The sequence below is a fragment of the Cheilinus undulatus genome, linkage group 5 (genome assembly GCF_018320785.1).
Source record: "Cheilinus undulatus linkage group 5, ASM1832078v1, whole genome shotgun sequence".
Taxonomy (NCBI): Eukaryota; Metazoa; Chordata; class Actinopteri; order Labriformes; family Labridae; genus Cheilinus; species Cheilinus undulatus.
This window is the reverse complement of record NC_054869.1, coordinates 11,097,002-11,113,172: the sequence shown is the minus strand read 5'-3', so window position 1 is coordinate 11,113,172 and position 16,171 is coordinate 11,097,002. Positions and strand designations below refer to the sequence as shown.

The following is a 16,171-nucleotide window of genomic DNA, read 5'->3' as shown; positions in this document are numbered from 1 at the left end:
AACTTAAGCAGCTCTGCACTTTTTTAAACTACAAGTACAATAAGGGTTCTGTGAACATCTAAAAAAAAATCAAACGTCTGACTTATTTTATTATACAGATCAAGACAGTCATAATCAGATAAAATAAAAACAGGATTGTTGCAACTCAAGAAAGCTTTGCTGGCTCTCTGATTAACAAATAAATGACAGAAACAGAGTGTCTTAAATGCTCAGATGCAAAACAAGCTGTATCTGTACTACAGAAAAATCAAAAAGAACTACTATCATCAAATCTGGCAGAGAAGTCCTTCCTCGATTTCCTCTCAGCAAACAGCCCGCCTTACCTCTCCCACAAATTAAATAATATCCCAAATTAGTTAAGGCCCTATCGTCAGGCAGGCAGGGAGCTACTTTGGAGAGGAAGGTGAAATTCAATTAGAAGATTGAAGGAAAAGGAGGTGTCGCAGAGCCAGACACCTGAGCCCCCTTGTTCTAAATGACTATAGAGTCTGCGAGGGGGAGGGGGTAACCCGATTATTCTGACACGTTGTCCATCACAATGGTGTTGTTTGTCAAGTTACCAAGGTAGGTATCGTCACTGGACAACTTACTCAACATACTTGCTTTAGGATCACACGGCCACACCAAGAAGCAAAACAGTACACCCGCTATGCGACTGGCAACCAGAGTTTGCGGATTTTACAGCTGCATCCATGACCAGTCATCAGATGGTGATTCAAACTCTGATGACAACTTTCAACACTTAAAGCAGTTAAAGGATAATATTTTTTCTTCTTGATGCTTCCTTTTCCATGCACTCTTTATTGTAGCATTCTAGAGTACTTTTTAAAACATTTTAGGTCCAGTGATTTAATGATCCATAATGTTATGAGTTTTTTTCTGATTTTTGAAGTTTCATTCACATTCTTTAAACGATTTCTTTTCCTATTGGCTTGTCCATCAGCTAATCGTGTTTTGTTACATCTTGGTAAAACACAAGTGTAACACAAGTTTAAAAAAAGTACTTTACAAATGAAGATATATCATGATATAATTATGTGAGCTCATATAGTTTGATATGAGTGAAAGAAAGCTTTGAAGAGGATTTTCTAAAAAATCAGCAAATTATAGCTCCTACTTTGCATGACTGACAGTTTCCTGCAAACATTGAAAGTCCAGTCAAAAACCAACAATAAATAGTGCTTACTCTTCAAAAAAAAAGAGAGGAGTACTTGCAATATCAAAACATCTTACGCTTCCAGCAGATTCTGCATCTATGTTCAGATATTTGTTTTGAAAAAGGGCTGCAACTAGAGGTAAGCTTCTGTATATTCTCATTTTTAATTATTTTCTTTATTTAACATTTAAAACCTTAGAAAATTAGATCAAGATGCTTGAAAATTCAATTGGATGTCATAAAAAATGATGCTAGTATCTGTGTGAACTACTGTTCACTCCTTTAAGAAAAACAGCTATAAGAAAATGATTCAAACCCGTGCATTGCAACCTCAGAGAATGGAGAGAAAAGATTACTTAAAAGTGTAATCTTAGCCAAAAAGTGGAAGAAATGGACCAACTATGTTGCAGAGAAGGACAACGTATCTTCCCCATAACCCTTTTGGACCATTACAGGCCCTGGACAGTTTTCGCATTCAATTAAATTTACGGTAATGCCTCCACTGGGATAGGAGTTACTTTTGTAGTGTGTAAATTAAACTTTTGTTGAAGGATTTTGAGAACTGACAGAGAAAAAAGAACCAGATAAAACCATAAGGTAGCCGAATGAAAGATCTTGTTTTTTTTAAATCAAGATACCTAAAAGATACTATACTAAAATCTGGAAGCATCTACTTTCAAGCACCGCCTTTAAAACTAGAAAAAAAAAAGCCCACAATAAGGTCATAAGGAGAGAAGCAAGGTATAGCCAGTTTCAGGATACTTTGAAACACTAGTTCTGATTTTAAAGCATTGATATGTCAGGGGGCAGTTGCAGCTGATCAGCCATAGCTCACAATAGTCGAGTTGTAATCATTTAAAAAATGTATTTCAGTAAGTCTGGGAAGAATTCAGGTCAGATCAGGCAGATTCTAAAAAAATTTCACGTGATTAAATCTAAACATAAAAAAATAAAAGCAGACAAGTCAGCCTAAAACCTCTTTAGATGAACAGGCTTTTTAAAATAAAATAAAAACCAACAAAATGTAAGACCTCAAAGTCTTGCATTTGAGACTTTTTGTTATCTTTTAACCCTTAATTTTGGCAGCATATGTTTATCAACTTTTAATACTTTTTAAGACCCAGTGGACACCCTGAGTTTGAAATTAAATGTAGTTCAGACCTAAAACTTCAGTCCTTAAAACACACTTTAAAGTGTAAGGAATGATGATAAATAGAGAAAAGATTTCAGCTGGCATAGGCCTGCTGGTCCAGCCTACAACTCCACTTATTTGTTTGTAGACAGTTTCATTCCAATACCGATAAATCCCTTTTTAAGCTAATATTTGCACATTTTTGTCCTGTGGCATCACAAAGTTACCACCTGATGCAGAAGTGTAGCATGTACTGCACTTATCCTACTTTCTAAAAAATTCCCACAACAAAATTTGAATTAGATAATCAAACCCCTGGCTGTAAGCGATCCTTCAGATGAGATTATTCTGACCTGTATTCAAAGCACACACGGTGTGAGTTTGTACACGCACTTCCTCACAACAGGAAGCATATCTACACTGAATAACCCTCAGGACAACATCAGCAGACCTGACTAATCCCTCCCTCCATCACAACAAAGGCCTCCTAACAATAAAGGGGAAGAGGGAGCAGTGAGCATGTGCAGAGGAGCGAGAGCCGGCCAGGGCCTGCAGCGGCAGGTTCTAGTGCCAGTTGCTATGGTGACCCCACTTGGGCCTAGTAAAGGTATTTCCTGGATCACATATGTCTGACAGGCCCTTAATCCCAGCAGGAAAAGGGGCCAGGGGGTAGGATCAACTTTCTCCTCAAAAACAAAACCAAAGGGGGGAAAGCAGAGGAGGCACGTAGAGATGGGCTGCAGATATCAAACCTGCACACGGCCTTAAACACGAGGCCCTGCTCTGCTCTCTGTGTGCGTCTGGGGGGGCTGACAGAGTGTGTTTCTGTCCCTGCCCTCTAAATGGAGATGCTACTGATAAGACTGTGTCAACATCCCAGCTGTTAATCTGGCTGCAGACATCATAAAACGCCCATAAAAGCTGTTAAATTTGCTTGGTGCTTTATTGCGAACCACAGTTGGGACCATTTGTGCTTCTGTGAGAACCTACTTTAAACTAAAAACACAATTTAATCAAAACAACATGACTAATGTGTGAAAAACAACAAAGGCACTACTAACAAACATGAACCGCTTAAATCAAACTTCTCATGCCGAGGTAAGTGCTACATTTCAAGCATTTCCTTTAAATCTGAGGATGTTTCATGTTAATTAATCCTCCTGCCGCTATGATTGGATTAAAATGGATTAAGGGGCATATTTTCAGAGAGCAGCCCATCTGGAACGGCCTTTCGTGTGTTCTTCTGTCCACTTGGAAAAATTGACTGACGTAGCTCAAAATCAGCCTAATTACATAAATCGTGAAAGGAATTTAGTGCAGAAGAAAGCACTGAGAGGTAAAAACACTGGGAGTAAAGCTCACTAGTCTGTAAACTCAGGACCAACAAAAAGGAAAAGTTGGCGCCGGTCTCAGGAACCTTCTCTGGGTACAAGATAGGAAGCAATATGCCGCGTGAATGACTTCTGGGATTTCCTGCGCTCTCTGCGGTGATGGTTGAATGCAGTGAAGTCCGGCTCTGCTGTGGCACAAACGGGGGAAAATGGCTGTGGCTAGTTCCCTACACTGATTTCAACACAGCAAAAGTGAGGGGTGGGCGATGTGTAGGAGGGGTTTGGTAGGAGACAAAAGACAGGACTAGCAGGAAGAATGGGACAATGCCTATTAGCAAGCCCAAAAACATCCACTGAGCGAGTGCCCCTTCCATGAAAGCTCTCCAGTGGAGGAGCTTTTCAATCCTAAATGAGCCGCTGACAATCAGCATGGATTAACACTCAGGAGCTACGAGGATTACTGCGGACAGCAAGGATCGCCCAGTGTCATTCAAATGAGTTCAGATACATTTAGCTTCATGTTACAGCTCTAATGGACAAACAGGAAAACTAGGACCTCCTAAAACTATTAATCTAGAAATGTTTCAAACCAGATTCTTCGAAGATGAAATCATAGGATAAAAAAGCTTTCTGTTTTGTTTCGGGATCATAGAGGGTTTGCTATTAAGAACTGCAAACTTAACAAATGTATTTATTTGCTCTTCATTAAAAAATTAATGGACTTTGATTGTTTTTTCTATCAATGTGTCATCATACATAATAGATTTGGTGGGGAAATACTCAATGTGTCTGTCTTTTTATTTTCTAAACTAAGTCACATCTTTTTGTGTTTGTTTAAACCTTAATAAAAGTTGATCTACATTTGAGGGAATACAGAATTAGTAAAAGGAAAACTAACATCCAGAACTTAAGATTTACAGTTTCTAGAATCCCATAAACAAAATAAAATCATGTCTTTCATGCTTAAACTGTACTGTATACTCAGGAATTGCTGGACAGTGATTGCTGCTCCTGGCTGATCGTTATTTGCATATCCATTTCATTATTGGAGACCTTCTGATTTTTCTTTTAAATCTACAAGTGTTTTCAAGCTTTAAATTATTAGAGATGCACAGATTGTATAAACCAAGGCTCAAGCAAATGCCACTGTTTTAAAATACAGTTTGGCTATCTTCTTATGTCCTAACGCTCCTCTAATGCCAGCATTTCCTCTCATCTTTGACCACAAAAACAGATCAATGTTCATCCATCAGGTCAGATTTTCTGCCTAATAATAAATCAGCCATTGGGTGTGCTAAATGCATGTGTCAGTGCTTGTCTAAAGGCCGATACCAATGTTAAACAGATGCACTGGTGCAAACCTATTGTCACTATTTATAATTTAACATAAAGTGTCCTCATAATACCATGGGATTCTTGTATTGCAAATCAGTAAAATGACAATGTTGTTACATAATTGTATTTCTCCCTAACACAGATGTTTGGGTCAAGAAGACCATGATAAAAGCCAACTTAAACAATAAACTGAATTTAATTTCTACTCGGGGTGTAAAGGTTCACAAAGGTCACGATTAGGTTTGTACCTTGGTTTGGGGGTCATGGCCCCATACTAGTTTGGTTCATCAGGAAAAATAAGCATGAAAACAAATACTTTTACACCCCTAGAGTCTACAATTGCTTGCGTTAGGCTTACAAATCCTACCGAACAAAAGCATTGTTCCTTAGCCTGGCTTGATATTTGTCAAGTAAAACTTCCACCAAAAGGTATATCACTTTATCTTTCATATGAAACTTAGCACAAAATGTATGGGTTCAAATCCTGTGTAATGTTATGTTGGTGTTATGGTAAAGCACTAATGCAGGAGTCCTCAACTTCATCTATACACTGGCCACATTTGGTTCGGACAGACACTGCAGAGGGCCAGACTTTCAAATGAACAAAAATTTGATTTATGTTTTGTTCTAATTAACATATTATCATACTAGTATTCGTCTCTCCTTCAATTTTATGGCATCAAAAATGAGACCGACCCCTATCCTGCTGCCAGCCACAAGGAAAAGATTGAGTTATCTCATCACTACATTTCTGGGGCTGCCATGTTGCCCATCAGTGGGTTTGACACCACTTTGCTGTGTCCTGATTGGTGAGAAACACTTGCAGGGATCAGCTCTTTTCTTTAAAATCTCAGGCATGGAAAATAGCACCCTCTAAGAGCCTGAAGTGGAAAGTTGACAAAAAAATCTTAAATTTAAATGAGGATTTGAATGACAAGTATGTGTTCATCATACATCATATTTATTTATGATGGCTGGCAGGTGAACTTCTGTAAAAATAAGTCAAACAGAAGTCATTCCCAATAAAAACTATTTCAATATTCATTGTTTTTAGGGTTGCTTTAATAGCTATAGGGATATAAAGACAAAAGACAACTTAAAAACCATATGTTTTCTGAATCTGATAGTCTTTTGGGGGCTGGATGGGAAGCTTTAGGGCCTCATATGGACCCTGGGCTGTAGGTTGATGAGCACTGCACTAATGAATAGATAATACAAAGGTCTTTTGGTACAGCGTAGGACAATTTTGTTGGATTTTATTGATAAAAAGAATTAAAAATGATGTTCTTTTTGACGGCAATGTAACCCTTTTTATGTTGGGTTCTTGGGAGGGAGCCTAAGTTTTCTTCAGCACAAGTCGGGGGCTCTTTGGTGAATTAGCAGTCATCAAAGAATATTTTTTGTCTCTTATTATTATCTTTCTTGCTCAACAAGAAAGTATGGTAGCTGATCTCTGTAACTATATCCATATAAGGACACAAGCACACAAGAAACGAACCAAATGCTATTGGTTATCTATAACCTGAAATTAAGATAAGGGTGTTTAAACTTAAGTTAATCTGTTGATATATCCAGAGTCAGATCAATACTTTTGTGCTTTGAAAGCATCAACATGTCGGCTCCTCTGGGCCCCCTTCACTGTCTGAAAGGAGTCTTTCTCAGGACCGGAGGCAGCATTACTGAAAGGTCAGAGGCTCGTCTACTTTGACTGACAGCAGAGCATCGAGTCACACGAATCCTGTGAGAGCAACATAAAAAAAACTTCCTTACTTTTCATTGGCAAAACCAAAAATAAATAAATTAGCACTTAAATGTTAAAGAAACAGTTAAGTGTCTCTTAATTATCATACTGATTAATCAAATTAAAGGCTGTAGTCATTATAATGTAAGTGGGCAGACCCCTGAAGACATTCAATGAAATGAATTTGTCCAGTGAATGTTCTTTTCTTATGTGAACAACACGAAACAAAAAAAGCCAAAGGACAAACAAAAAAGCTTGCATAAAACATGACCACTTCCATACAAGCATTTTGTTTCCCTAACCAAGACAAAAGGAATGCAACCAAATGCTTCTGCTGTGATTGTTTGTCGACAGCTGAAGCCATCCGTCACCCAGCAGGGGAGCGGGGGGAAAGTGAAGCATTTCCAAGCAGAAGTTGGTGGGGGAGCGGAGCGAGGGAAAAAAGCACACAGGCGCATAGATAGTACCTGGCCATTTGGTGATTAAGAACAGGGTGGAGTGTAACTGCATCAGACTTCCCCCACCCTGGTGAAAATTTATGGCTCACCTTAGAAGACAAACATTCCCTTCAGAAACCCAATCCCCCAGGATAAGGGAGGGCTTAGAGTAGCATCTTCTTTCCTTTTTTCAAAATACAGGCTAATTTATAGTTTCCCTGGCAGTTAACTCCCCTCTCAGTGACAACAAATACCTTTTCATTACAAAGGAGGAGAGGAGCAGTGACTCCTAGGTAGTGGGGCTGCCCTTGGGCTACAGATGGGAGTCATTTACTCCTCCCTGCTCCACTGTCGGCTTAAACACAACCGCACAAAGTTTATTTTAGGGCTTACAGGCCAAGAGAGACCCTTTTGCTTAATTACCCTAATTATAATGCTGTGCTTTATCATATTCTTTTCTGCTCTCCACTTCCGACTGTACAGTGTAAACATCCAAACCCATCTACCCACAAGTCCAGGCAGCTATTACGCTCCTGGACTCTTTCCAAGAGACACATTTTTAAGGATTCGATTTCAGTCCCTCTTTCCCCCTTTTCAGAACTTCGCTTGTGCAACAGCCAAACTTGGATAGATTCTTCAGAGAAAACCTTAAAGTTACATTGCATAGTTTAAGAGCAAATAAAAAATCATTAGACCGAACAGCTAGCGAGTTAAAAAGCTCACTGTATGACTCTGTTTAGTACGCCAGGGAAAACAGAAAAAGGTGTTGAAGCAGAGTTGTTCTCCATCTGACGCTTTAAAAAGCACCCAGAGAACATCAGACTGAAATGGGGGTGGTGGAGGAAACACTGACGCTACAAAGGACTTCACCAAAGCCTGGACTGTGTTAGAGTACATTCCTTTACAGAGAACAAAGCTCTGATTATCAGCACAGGAGTCGAGATAAGTCAGACTTAATAAGTTTATGGGTTCAAACAGTTAGGTGAAATCTAATAATACAGCAGCTAGAATAAGGAGAAAAAAGCAGATTAAAAATAAAGCATAAGTAGCTTAAAGTTAAGAGACCATCTTACCGTCATCAGCGCTGACAGGCCGGCACTGCGTACGTAAAACTTGGGCGAATAAAGCCAGAAACAGAAGTAAAGTTGGCCTCATCAGCATCCTGCTGAGGGAGCTACAACCGCTGGTGTTTCTGCGACTTGAACTCCATTCAGAGCGGTGGGGCATCAGCAGCGGGGCATTCACAGGGCTCGACTAGAAATAAACAAAAACAAGGGAAAAGAAAATAAATTCAAGACAAAAGGGAAACTCTCATGACTTAAATAAGATCTTTGCTGGGTAAAGCTTTCATGATGCTAGGATCTTGTACTTTTGTTATGATACTGGTAAAAAAAAAACAATATACAGTACCTCTTACAATATCATGGCAACAGAAATATTATTAACACCCAATATTGTGAGCTTCACCGTATTAATTCATCAGCTACTGTAACAAGCAAACTCCTATGCATGCACTGTCTAAATTGTAACTTGATATGAGGGATGCACGATATTATCAGCATGACATTGGTGGCTGCAGATATTACATTAAAAACTTAAACATCGGCCAGTATTTACAACCGACTGACTGGCGGTAAATATCGTCCTATATTGTCTGTTAATATCAGCTTTATGTGCACATAAGTAGGGCTGAAGGATGTGGGAAAAAAATGGTATTAAAACAGCAGACAATGCATCATTTAAAAACTTGCAGGGTATTAATAAGTTTCAAAAAATTATGCAAATATCAAGCTTTTATAGGTAACATTAATTTTCTGTAATACTAGAGAAAAATAAATTTCCATGGACACCAGGCCAATTAAAACCTTCAAACAGCTTTTCTGTGGCTCTTAAAAGCACAAACCAGATGGATAAACTTTCTTTAAAAATGCCAATCTGTGCTTTGGTTGACAAGGAAATTCCTCGCTCTTCAAAGAAGGACAAGAATATTCTGTCCGTCCACAAGGTTCAAGGTGGGAACTTCTGCTTTCAGGCCGTCTTGTACAAAAACACAGATAAGAAACTTCAGAGCAGCAGGAAAGCTCTGATTGCTCGAGCAAACAAACAGTGAGACGTCCTGCTCCCTTGAGGAATTACATGTTTAGTTTTAGATACTTCAAAGTACCGACTGAAGTCTGAACTCATGAAGAGTCAACGGAAATGTTAAAAATGCCTCACAAAGTTTTAAAAAAAATTACTCTTAAGGTCAAAAGGGGGGACAATAACTCTAAAAACCGGGCAGAGTGCAGTACCAGTTTGACCCTCTCATGCACATCTGCTCGCATCATCACCTCTGCAGCATCTGGCCATAGAGATTAACACTTGGCCCAAACCCCCATAACCCCCCTTGAGGAATTTGTTTAAGACCAAAAAACTACAGCTGGTTATGTGACACCCTTGTAGAGGGAGACCGCCAGGCCATCATTTCCACGCTGAGAGATCTATCACCTAACAGTTGGTTTTTTTGGAGCCCAGAATGACCCCCCTGCAACCATTTGCTCCCACAAGTTGTCAAAAGGGACCCAACAGTGACTGGTTTTCTTTATTCAGGTCAATGTTGACTCTAGAAATCAACAACAACAACAGCAAAAACCGTCACACATCTGGGGCTGTAGAAACCTCATCATGGTTATGTTTGCACACAAAGTCATGTTCAGATGCAGCTGCGGTTTCCTTCAAGAGGTAATCGCTTGTGTGAGTGTTCGTCACAGAAACAGTCATTGTGTTCTCCTCAAAACCAATTCAATTTCACTTTCCAAGAATGGTCCAGTGTTCCAGCAGCTGAGCCGGGGTCAGGGGGGTCCGAGGGGGGATAAAGAAGCTTGGTCATCGCCGCTCTGTAAGCAGTGAGTCAGTGTTTGGGACCAGTCCAAGAAAGTGCTTCTGCTGCCAGACAGAAGGAGCCGAAGAGAGCGGACCAGCGCGTTCCCTCGACCCTCGTCACAGCGACAAGCGTCAATAATTGAAAGAGGAGGAAGTAGCTTTTTCAAAGTATGACACAACGCTTTGTCATCTTCTCCCATGGGAGCAGGAGTTAAACATACAGTATGTCTTACTATCCTCAAACCACATGTTGAAGTCATGAGTGGGTCTGAGCACAGGCTGACTGATATTATTAGCAGGTTGATACTGTTGGCTGATATTTTGCCATTGTACATATCTGAATAAGCGAACAAATATGCAGTAAATGTGTGGACTGCTTGTCTGATTCATTTGCTTTTTTTCTGACTCAAAGGTTAATATTTGTTGAGACTAGACTGCTAAACTACAAGTGCAGGAGTTCTGCAGACAACCTTAAATCAAATTGATTGATATCAGCCAATAGGTATGCAGAAACTACGCAGCACAGAAATACCAATGTGTAGTTTTTAAACCAGTTTAAAACTTTGTTTTCTTCAGCATGCACCCAAGACTAATTCTGACTTAAAACAGGTTCAAGTATCAAAACATTCATGCAGTATGTTTGCACGCCACAAGTTTTTCAAAGCATGGTGAATGTCTCACAGAGACATGATTATCATAGTGTACAGTTCTACAAAACTATGAATGCTTCTTATCATTTTGGGCTTTGAATGAGTGAAAACTGAGGGATTTCTTTGCTGAACAAACTTTCTTAGAATCTGTTCAAACTCTAAAACAGTAGACTTTAACAATTATTTATTACGACTTAGCTTGAATTCAGTGACTTAGTAAGCCTTTGGGGAACTGTATCCATCAGTTGTTATACCCTTGCATGTAGCTGCCTCCCTGTTGATGATATAGCTCCAGCATATTCATTCAAACTCCCATGAATTTAGCTACAAAACTGCAGTGCATGTCAGGCTGAAGTTGGCAAATTAGTTTGATTTGCACTTTTATTTCGTGATTAGAAATTACTTTTACTTAGTACCCAGTCTTGTTTTATGGTTGATAGTTTGACATCAAAATATACTGCCTGAAGACACACTGTTTGGCACTGATCCTTCATTAATTTCATAATTGAGTTATTCAAACTATAAATGTCAACACTACAGCAGATGATAAACTTTAACGAGAAGTACTGTAACACTCGCATTATTCTGACACTTGAGTTATGAAATAAGGACAGCAGTTAACTTGGAGCTTGATAAATCACTGACAAACAACAGATAGAAATACCTCAAAGGGTCTAAACCTTATTTATGTACACCGATTAGGCCCAAGACTAATGTTTAAATACCAGTTCAATACTGTCAATACTGACGTTTATTTCATCACTTACTTTTGGAGTTAAGGCTGGTCACAGTTTTTCAAACATGTGACTTCTTCTACTTAATAAACTCTTCTTCGAGTCAGCAGCTAGCTGTACAAGATGCCAGCATTAAACTGTTTGGACTAAACGGATAAAAACTGGCTCTTGGTATGTGGTCATGCCACAGTATTTTGCATAAGCGCATCCCTACCAAATAACATACACAAAGTTTACACTAAGCAGAAATACTACAGCTGAAGGCTTAGTTGGACTCTACATTGGGACAAGACATGTTCTGTAACACAGCGAAGTCATCAGAAATTAAAACAGCAATGACAAAGAGGCAAAATAAAGACTACGGGTAAACACAACCTACAGGCATACACCACAGCCTCCCATTAAGGATGCGATGTAATTTGTCCACCTGAACTGGTAGATAAATTTAGCGATGCACGATATTATCCGCCAAATATCGGTATCGGCAGATATCAAAATCTTTGCCGATATGTACATCCTATATTTTGGCCATGCATATCAGCACATATCCACAGTAAAATCTGGACATATATACTAATAAATTAGAGGAGCTTTAGGCTGAACCAACAGACCAATGTAAGTTGAGATCTTTTTCTTTATTCATTATCATTCTTTAAACTTTAACCCCTTAGAGTGTGTTGTATCATATTTGATACATACTTTTATGACACCTCTATCTAATCAATATGATCATAAATTACTAAAAAAAACCTTCTGAATAAATAAAAATGATAAAAATGCCCTCAAGTGGATTATCAGTTACCAAAAACACCTAATGTATTAAATGAGATGTAAAAAAAAGATACGCTAAACTCTATGGAAATTTGGAATTTTTTGGATTTCAGTAGAAAGATAAATAAACATTTCAATTCCAAAAAAAATAAAATTTTCTGGCTATAATTTGTGTTTTCAGCCTTTACTGGGTTAATGTGTGTTTTAAAAATAAAAGTTTGTTTCTTTTCTCATCCTCAAACCTAAAATTGTGTTACGTACAGAATTTTTAGTTATGTAAAACGTCTAAATATCGGCATCGATATCGGCTAAAATGAACCTATAAATATCGGCATATTGGATATCAGCAAAAATCCAATAGCGTGCATCCTTAGATGTATTAGTTATTATTGGGGGGCACACAACATATTTTTACCAATACCCAATATGCTGACATTTCCAAATTCATTTTAGGCTATGCCAATATATAAATGTAGTTCACAGCTACACTTCAACCCTTAAAACACAATTTAAAGTTTAAAGAATGAGGACAAACACAGAGAGACCAGCTGACATAGGTCTGTTAGTCCTGTCTATAACTTCACAAACTTATCAGCATATACAGCTGATATCTACTGACTATACAGGCTGATACATCAGCTGTATATATGCAGAAATGTTCCAATCTGCCAGTAATGATATTTATCTTTTTAAACTAATACCTGCTGATAATTTTCAAAGTTCAAACTCAACCAGACTTGAGTCTCCTCTTACTGCCTGCAATGCGAGTTAAGTGACTGACTCAAACTGACATATTGAGACAAAGAGAAGACAAGATTTGCTGTTTTGTTTCTTTCTTTGTGGAGAGATGTCTTATTTGAAATAAGTGTTTGTTTGGCATAAAAATACATGGAGTTTTCACTTTAAGATGTCAATCTTGCACAGAAAAGACTTTCCTTAAACTAACAGGTAGAGCTTTAAGTATAAAAAAGAAACCAAATTTGAAAGAATAAAACTTGTATTTACAGAAATTTGAGGTTTGGAAGAATCCTACTGATTTCTGCAAGTTCTTACGACTCGTTAACACTTGAGTGAAATCAGACAAATAAAAGAGGTTAAACTAAACAGATTAGAACACACAAGACACATTTAGCTTCTCTCATTATACAAAAACAAAGGTTACAGGCCTAACCCATAACATTGCCTGCACCATAATTACTGTTCACTGCCATCCATGCATAAAATTCCTCAGCTCCCAAATTCTGCTGCCCCCCTCCCCGTTTCACTCCGCACTCCCAGCCAGCAACAGGCCGGTCTGCACAAGGCTGCAGTTCAGCGGACACAAGAGCATCAGACCATTCCCCTAAGGCTACTGTTTTCACAATAACACACTTTTTTTTCTGTGCAGCCTCACAATCCGGGTTCATGGTTTGCCACCAGCACTCCACAGAAGGCTCAGGTGTCAAGAGATTACACCAAAATGTAAAGACAATTAACACAGAGCCATCTGACACTTTGCCATTTGGTTCACACTCTCAAGGTTCTTTTTCTGACTTTGTAGGATTAATATGAAGGCGCTCCCAAAAATTCTGTGTGGATGAAACAAGGAAAAATACACCCAAGAGTAGGTTTCCCCTTAATTCAACCTCACACAGTGCTCAAAGAAAACATTTAGCCCAACAACACATTTCTTTATGGATTTATAAAGGTAAAAACAACATTTTTCTGTGTGCCACAGCAGCAGTCGAGTAAATTAATAGGCAGCTCTGTCTCTCACTTCCCATTATACGTTTCAGGAAAACTTTTTTCCCCCTTCCTGGTGAACTCCCAGTGGAAACACAGCCTTCCGAAACCATCCATCTTCTCCCTCTTCCTTTATATCATAACATTTAGAGCTTTACATAACATCAGGCTGGCCTCTCCAGACCTAGACGTCATGACAGATGCATTTATAATGGCGGTCCTCTGAGAATTTTAAGATGCGGTTTAACCTCAGCGCGGTCCTGAATATGCAATTTCGGCCATTGTTTTAGAGAAGGAGAGGAGGAGGAATTGTTGTGGAGGGACATTTACTTTTTATGTTTAGTCTGTCTGTGAGATAGGCAACACAGGAGGGAAAACAGAACTTTAAAGGGATGAAAAAGGTGATAAAAATAGGACTTTGGTGCAGGGATGAGTACTTTGAAGCATCAATGTAGGGCTGTCAGTTTCCATACTTCAATACTTTAAATATCATGCATTTTAAAATGATGCAAACTTCATTTTTTAATAATCTATAGTACTGAAAAGTTCCAAAGCTTTGAAAAAACTTAATATATTCAGGCCAATAGTTGACCAAAAGTTGTGTAGTCTAAAATGTGCATATATGTTGCCAATATCTGTGCAAGTCAGACATAGTGCAGGAGTTTGTCTGGACTTTTTGGTAGTTAAAAACAATAAATAACCCATTCTTGGATGCCTGGGACTAGTGCCCTTTTACCGTGGTATTGAAACTGTTGAAGTCTGTTGTATAGATGTTTAATAATCTGGTGAAGTAGCAACCTGAAACCAATCTACAGCAAAAATGGCACCAAAATACAACGGTTCAGTTTAGAAAAAGCGCCACATATTCATAAAAACAAGCTCCACTACTTCAAAAACAGTTGGTTGCCAGGCTTCAGCCCTGCTTTTTCAAGTCTAATCTGATTTCTGGTACCTGCTGTGACTTCAGATAGAAACCAGGGTCGTTTCAAACACCATTTGGGCACAGTGCTTTAAGATTAGTGTTTGTACCCTTTCATTTACAAGCATGGAGTAGACTGAAGTGTTAATACCCAAGCGTCCCAGGAAAGCAATATAACATCGTAGACACACCTTTAGAATGAGCGTAATACTATTTTCTTAAAGACACAAGGGACAGAGCTTAAATTAAGAAAATGTAAGTCAATTTTAACCCAACAGTTCTTTAAGATACTCAAATGTAAGCCAAAAGTTGCGTCCATTAAATAAAGCTATTACGTTAGGTAAGCCCTCTAGCACGTAATCTTACGTTAAAGTGAAGCTAAATCAAAGAGTTCAGGCTCAAACTCACCTTACAGGCTGGGGGCTGACAAACAGCCAGTGTTGTTCAGATAAGAAGACTCCGAAGCTGAGATTGGATGTAGAAAAACTTCCCCAAAAAACGGTAAATCCAAGTAAAACCGTGTATCCCGTCACCGAGGCTCGCTTACTCCAAGCTTTTGCTAACAAGTTTGCGCATTTTTAGCCAAACTTGTGCGACAGAAGAAAAGAATGCGAGTCTCCCCAACTCCGAAAAAACCCAAATAATCACCGGAGCGTAAAAAAAAAACTTCCCACGATACGTGTGGAGTTAGCTTTTGAAGACATACGCGTAAAGGTATTGCTTCTCTATTCAACAAGTTTCCTTTATCTCACCTAGCTAACCTGAACAGCACCGAAGAATCACCGCGAGTGAAGCCAGTGCTCTGGTTTTTGTAGTCCCTTTATCCCAAGCGTTTCACTCGCGATGAAAACGAAGTCTCCTCACCTCCTAAAACTGTGCCCTAAAGTTGTTCACCTCTTACAGACAAGATATCCGGACACAACCCGCCGTTTGTCGGAATGTTCTTACGAAAATGTCGTGGGTTAATAGAATCCTTGAACGTGTTTGGATCATTCCTGGTGGAGATTTGCTGTTAAACAACGAGAGTCCGGGCTGCTACAAACCTCCCCCCTTAAATCTGAGAGTATGCGCATCCTCAGGACAACTGTCAGCCTAACGGCAGTGACATGGACAACTTCCGGTCTCTGATTATAAAATAAAAGTCGAAATACAACAAAGTTTTGTAGTTGAATTTCACTTAATTCAAATGTTAAAATGGATTGAAATGATTTAAATATTATTGCTGTAGTTTGTAAAAGCTTAAGTAGAAGATAAATATATAGTAGAAATATTTACATCAGTCTGTTAGCTCTTTAAAAGCGTTAAAGGCTGTTGATACTAATCTATCGTAGTTCTTTTACTTATAAAGGTTACTTTTTGCCATGTTTAAAATCTTATTTGT

General features: G+C 38.7%; 1 protein-coding gene across 3 annotated transcripts in view; it reads right to left on the bottom strand.

Annotated features, from left to right (window-relative positions):
- The window catches only part of fgfr1a (fibroblast growth factor receptor 1a), a 52,076-nt gene extending 36,230 nt beyond the window's left edge, over positions 1–15,846 (bottom strand). For all 3 annotated transcript variants that reach the window (XM_041786826.1, XM_041786823.1, XM_041786824.1), the window contains exons 1-2: positions 15,199–15,846; positions 8,206–8,386 (exon numbers count right to left, since the gene is read on the bottom strand). In XM_041786826.1, the coding sequence (XP_041642760.1) occupies positions 8,206–8,359 (154 nt within the window). In that variant the 5' untranslated portion in view covers positions 8,360–8,386; positions 15,199–15,846. The remainder of the gene's footprint in view (positions 1–8,205; positions 8,387–15,198) is intronic.
- Between the last annotated feature and the right edge of the window lie 325 nt (positions 15,847–16,171).